The sequence below is a fragment of the Pseudocercospora fijiensis genome (genome assembly GCF_000340215.1).
Source record: "Pseudocercospora fijiensis CIRAD86 unplaced genomic scaffold MYCFIscaffold_1, whole genome shotgun sequence".
NCBI lineage: Eukaryota > Fungi > Ascomycota > Dothideomycetes > Mycosphaerellales > Mycosphaerellaceae > Pseudocercospora > Pseudocercospora fijiensis.
The window spans coordinates 3,586,121-3,592,357 of NW_006921532.1; the positions used below are offsets into that span (position 1 = coordinate 3,586,121).

The 6,237-nt window shown below is 47.8% G+C and overlaps 2 protein-coding genes across 2 annotated transcripts; one reads left to right on the top strand and one right to left on the bottom strand.

Moving 5' to 3' along the window:
* Positions 1-729: 729 nt before the first annotated feature.
* On the bottom strand, positions 730-2,780 carry MYCFIDRAFT_48194 (uncharacterized protein). The gene is made up of 6 exons (XM_007921826.1): positions 2,671-2,780; positions 2,459-2,618; positions 1,834-2,392; positions 1,514-1,781; positions 1,142-1,437; positions 730-1,087 (listed from the first exon to the last, which is right to left on the bottom strand). The coding sequence occupies exons 1-6, from the start codon at positions 2,676-2,678 to the stop codon at positions 915-917; spliced, it is 1,464 nt and encodes a 487-aa protein (XP_007920017.1). The 5' UTR covers positions 2,679-2,780; the 3' UTR covers positions 730-914.
* A 905-nt stretch (positions 2,781-3,685) lies between these two features.
* On the top strand, positions 3,686-4,663 carry MYCFIDRAFT_28711 (uncharacterized protein; the record flags this gene model as incomplete). Its single annotated transcript, XM_007921693.1, has 1 exon — positions 3,686-4,663. One exon carries the CDS (start codon positions 3,686-3,688, stop codon positions 4,661-4,663), a length of 978 nt encoding a protein of 325 aa, XP_007919884.1.
* Positions 4,664-6,237: the final 1,574 nt, after the last annotated feature.

A 6,237-nucleotide genomic window follows, 5' to 3' on the forward strand; every position in this document is an offset into this window, starting at 1 on the left:
GTCGTAGTATTCCGTTGCTAGCGGCCTTAAGAAGGCTCTACGGTAGTTATAGGTATCTTCGGCGTAGGAGGCTTCTTCTCGAGGATAATCTTTAGCTAAAGAAGGAGACCCTTCTTACCTGCCTTGTGCTAATCTTCTATCTGTTCTAGAGCCCTTCGAATATAGCTAGTTAATATATTAGTCTCGAGGTGCGTTAGATAACGCTTAGCCTTCGTAATAGTCTCGAAACGGAGCCCTTCTACGTACCTCTCGGCTCTTCTAATACGCTCGTATTACTTAGCTTTCTATTCGATAAATAGGCTTTTATGCTTATTACTATCGTATTTAATAGACACTTTCTACGGCTTATTAGTAAGTATATCTCTATCGTATACGATCGTCTATTATAGCGAGAAGTCGTATATCTCTCGCTCTGCCTCTACGTCTTTATCTTCTTTAGCTCCTTCTATATAATCTTCTTCGTCCGCTCTAGCGGCACTCTTAGTAGCTTAGCTACTATTAGTAGTATCGAGAAGGGCGTCGTCTTTAGTTATAGTAGGCTCCGGCTCTAGCTTCGTAGAGGTTTAACGACGACGACGTTAATAGCGACGGCGAGGTTGTTACTAAGAAGCTTGAGACTTAGTAACCTTCTTAGTAGGTTGCCTAGTACGGTCCGGTAGCCTTATAATAGATAGCGGCGCTAAGAATAGCCTCCTTCTTAACCCTAATTGTTACTACGGAACTGAGATTAGTTGAGAAGAACTTAGTGTGTATATACGTCCCGGTCTTAGCTAACAAATTACTAAGAAACAGTGGGCTAGTAGCATCCAACCCGTTCCGAGGTATGGCACGACATTCTGCAAGTTCCAATACATACTGCGAGCTCAGGACCCTCGGCGCACTTGATTCGCTCACTCGAGATCGAGCCATGCATTTCACGCCTCGCGGACGCGATTATCTTCCAGCTTATCAAGATGTCCATCGTCGGCTTTGACCATTTTCTTCTTCTCGAGAGCAGCACGTGGCGGCCATTTCGCGTCGAAGACTTCTTGAAGTTCCTCGAGCGTCCTCCCTTTGGTCTCGACGCCGAAGAAAAACCAGAAGACGCCTGAGAATGACGTTAGTGCAAATCAGACTTGCATCATCCTCTTGCAAGACGTACCGTAGAGGACATTGAGTGCAACGAAGACGAGGTAGTACTTCCAAGCAATTGCCTTGAGAGCGACCGCAGTGACATAGGTATTGTAGAAGTTCGCGGTATTGTTCATGATGATGTGAATGCCCATGCCGGTGGCTCGCGTATGGTTGTCTAATGCTTCAGCACAATAAGTTGCTGTGAGCGGCGTATAGACAAACGAGTACACGCAGCCGAAGAGAAAGATCTGGCTGGGGGTCAGCAAAGATGTGTCCACAAGGCTGGGACTTGGTTGAGATATGTAGCCACTCACAAATGCAACTCTACAAAGCCCGAAGGGTACTAGGTTAGCAAGTGTCTCAGACATGGTGCATGATGCCTGGAACTCAGCACACTTACCCAGCATTTGACAACGTTACTCCAGCACCCGTTGCTCCATGCTTTGTCGTGAACTGCGAAGAAAAGCCGGTCACAGCAGCGAAGAGTCCTGCGAGGACGAAGGAGCCCACCCAGAGCTTGGTCCTACGTCCGACGCGATCATTTGTCGCCGAGCCAGCCACAGCGCCAGCGCAGCTCACAATATTGTTCGCAAAAGTCAATAGTAGTCGACGATCGGTAGAAGTGATCCCTAGCTGCTTGTACATCGAGGGCAGATAATATGTCAATACCTGCATCATGTAAGCATGCGCTCCCACCCGAAGCTATTTGGTTTGTCTATACCGAGTTGCCCGACAGTTGAGAACCATAGCTCATGAGGGTCACCATAGCAAGTCTCCATCGAGCATTATGGGTATGGACCAGCTCTCTCCAGTCCCACCAACTTCGATTTTTCCCCTGTTTGATGGACTCCTCAAACTCACGAATCTCCAGTTGCACTACAGGATGCTCGGGATCTCCGCCGCCATGGTACTTGGCCAGGATTTTTCTAGCGTCCTCAATTCGACCACGAGCACAGAGCCATCGAGGGCTCTCTGGGATCAAGAAAGACCCCAAGAGGATGAAAAGTGGCGGAATGCATTGCAGGGCCAGGGGTAGTCTCCAAGCAAGCGATGTGTGGCGTTTTGCCGTTGCATATGTCACCCCAGTAGCGAGGATTGATCCACTGTAGAAGAAAGTATTGTAATACCCTGTTACCCTAGCTCGCCACTGAGGAGGCGCAAGCTCAATCGCATATGTTGGTGCGGCAGAGGTTCCCAAAGCGATCCCAAGTCCAAGGACAAATCGGCCGCCAAGCAGATATGCTTCCGTTTTGGCTGCGGTCACCACGACTGCGCCTATCTGAACATCAGAGATATAAGTGTCAGCAGTGATATTCCGCAAGAGGAGCGTATCATTTGAACCCACCATGATAATGACAGCTCCACTACCCATGCCAGCTCGACGACCAAACATATCCATCACGGCTCCTGTCGCCATCGCACCTACCATGCTCCCTATTGTGTAGATGGCGAAGATAATACCAGTGGAGCTGCCAGTCTCTTGTTTGTGGAAGTATGCTTTATATCTGCGCGAGGTTAGTGCGGTTCGGTGTCGGGGAAATCAAAGATGAGTTGTACTGATCCATCGCATTGATGGTACTGAAAATGGAGCCATCAAATCCGGAAGCCGTAGCATTAAGGCACGCTGTGAGTAGGATGAGGTACAGTTGCAGAGATGTGCGCGACCACTATCATTTGTGACCACCAGTCAGTGAATAGGTCACCGAGACCTTCCTGCTGCGTGCATACCGGATTGAGAGGCGCTGCGGTCGCTGCTGATAGAAACTCGGCATTGCCTTGTACTTCAAGGACTTGGCCGATAGAAACTTGAGCCTTGGTTTCGTCCTGACCGTTCGAGCTTGTAACACTTAAGGCATGCTCGCGGATGTCCTTGTCGTCCTTCGATCCGTGATCCGTTGCCATTGGAAGATCCGCCATGCTGATGTCGGACTGTGGGCAAGATGCTTTCAGGGAACACCAACCGCCAGCGGTAGCATACAGCTATACTCAATCTTGCCATGGCATAGATAAGGCGACCCTCAGATGCTTGTTATCAGACGTGCAACCAGTACCCAGGGCAGGGTTGCATTGCGGGAGCACATCCCCTCACCGCAGTGATACAGCCTCTTGTTAGCTCGGGAGGCTCACAGCGCATGCTTTTCGCAAAGCGACACAAATCCTTTGCATGACTGTCGCGAGAAGCCTTCTGTGCCAGGACTGTGGCTTCTTGTGCTCTATTCAATAGCCTCTCGGCAGCCATTCTGCCGCAAGCTTTAAGGCTTTGTTGCTTGAGTACTGTGCCTGGATGATCTGCAAGGTCTTGGGTTGCATGCAGTCCGATGGAGGAAGCGACTTTACCAACCAGACGAGGGGAAGTGTGTGGTGGGGGTCGATGGGGGTCCATCCCTGCTGCAACATGGCCGGCAAGGACAGCATACAGTAGGCAACTCGGCTTATCGATTCACCGCCATGTCACCATCCTAACTTATCCTCGTAATGCCTTTGCCTCCACTGATGAAGACACTGAAGACTCCAATAGGGACGACTGCAGGCACCAAAGTCTGACAGACATAATCCAGCAGCTGTTCGGGCGATGGCTAAACCTCAATTTCTCGTTGATCTGGAGCGAGACGGCTATGCAGTCGTGCCCGAAGTCGTTTCTAGAGAATCTTGTAATGCCTTTGTTGAATCCGCATGGGAATGGCTGGAATCATTTCCAAATGGCTTCAAGCGCAGTGACAGGTCGACTTGGACTGCGGAACATCTGCCATACGGACACGACCGAGGGCTATACAACAGATATTCGGTCAACCACGAGGCTTTCGTTTGGAAAATCCGCACCGATCCAGGAATCCTGAGCGTCTTTCAGAAGGTGTGGGGTACAGATGACCTGATCGCCTCTTTTGACGGCATCAATGTATCTCTGCCAGTCAACCCGGAGACTGGCCGTACAGATATCGAGACGACTAAGCCATGGCCGCACATTGACCAAGACCCGCGAAGTATTTCGAATCTCGAATTGTACCAGGGCATCGCCAACCTAGCACCAAATGGCCCCGATGATGGTGGCCTTGTCGTGTTGTCTGGTTCGCACAGGCTTCATGAGAAGCACTTTGAAAGTATAGGCGGGTTCAATCCGGAGAAAGATCTCGGTGTTGGTGAGAACGGGTACAATTTCGATGTTGAAGATGCAGCATGGTATCGGGAACAAGGATGTAAAGAAGTCAAGATCTGCGCTAATGCTGGCGACTTGATACTGTGGGATTCTCGAACCATTCATTGGAACTGCTCGCCGACCGGGGATCAGACCAGGTTCATCACCTATGTCTGTTATTGTCCGAGAGACAGGATGACCGAAGAGCAGCTGCAACGTAAGAGGGAGGTCTTCGAAGCCAGGAAAGGCACTACTCACTGGCCAAACCAAAACGTGGTGCCAGCTGATAGACCGGGCTATCATTATGCGAAACCAAGACGGCCTGATGACACTCTCGATCCTGCAAATAGGCTCCGGCCCTTCAGAGAGCCTGAAGTCACACCAGAAGTCCTGAGACTCGTTGGAGTAAGAGGTTAGAGCGGTAATAGTCTGCTACCTCGAGGAGATGAGAGCGAGAGGCATACAGATATGGTCAACCTCCCTTAAGATTCTCTCGAGCATGTGTATGTCACAGTATGTGCTTTTGTAGACTCGCAATCTTATCGGTGTCTGCTTCCTTTATCCAAGATTTCTTCCAGGATGTGGTTCATCTATAATATAACAACTCAACAAAAGTTGGGGCCCCTTTAGGCTTAGTGCGGCTCAAAACGACCGAAAAGCCGACTCTGATTGGTCGGCGGCGAGGAACTTCAAAATTTCTCGATTCTCGAGCGGTCCGGAGGGCGTAGGAGTCGCGGTATCGACTATAACGCTCCGGCGCCGCGATAGTAGTGTTTCCGAGGCCGTCTCCGTCGTTTACGCCTAATCCGGCGGCGTTTTTTGCTCGAGGCGGTATCGTTTACGCCTAATCCGGCGGTATTTACTCGGAGCGGTAGGCTCGAAAGGCTTATCCTACGCGTTCCGGATAGTACTACTCGCTATAGGCGTTTTATAGGGTACTTATAGTAGGCGTTAGATAAGGTACTCGCTATAAATAGTTCGAATCCTATTTAACTATAGGCGTTTTAGATAGTATTTGCTATAAGCGTTTCGGATAGGACTACTCGCTATAGCTATCTCGGACAGTTACCGCTATAAGCGTTTCGAATATTACTACTCGCTATAAGCGTTTTTAGTAGTATTTACTATAAGCGTTTCGGATTAGACTTGCTATAAGTATTCTAAATAGGACTTACTATAGGTATTTTAGATAGTACTACTTGCTATAAGCGTTCTTAATAGTACTTGCTATTTGCGTTCCGAATTAGACTTACTATACGCGTTCCGGATAAGACTTAGTATAAGCGTTTCGGATTAGAATTGCTATATAGCGCGTTCTAAATAAAACTTAGTATAGGCGTTATAGACAGTAGTACTAACTGTTAGCGCTCCGGATTAGAGTTATTAGACTTACTATACGCGTTCTGAATAGTACTTAGTATTATAAGCGTTCTGAATTAGACCTATTATAGGCGTTATAGATAATAGTTAGCTTATCCTACGCGTTCCGGATAGTACTACTCGCTATAGATATTCTATAGAGTACTCGCTATAGGCGTTATATAGGGTACTCGCTATAGATAGTTCGAATGCTATTTAACTATAGGCGTTTTAGATAGTATTTGCTATAAGCGTTCCGGATAGTACTACTCGCTATAGGCCTTCCGGATAGTACTTCGTATAAGTATTTAGTTTCGGATTAGACTTAGACTTACTTTATACATTCCGGACAAGACTTTCTGTAGGCGTTTCGGATTAGATTATTAGACTTGCTATACGCGTTCCGGTTTATATAGGACGAACTATACTAAGCGTTTAAAATAAGGCTTGTCCTACGCGTTCCGGATAGTACTACTCGCTATAGATATCTTAGATAGTTACCGCTATAGGCGTTTCGAATATTACTACTCGCTATAGGCGTTTTTAGTAGTATTCACTATAAGCGTTTCGGATATAACTTGCTATAAGTATTCTAAATAGTACTTACTATAGGTATTTTAGAAAGTACTACT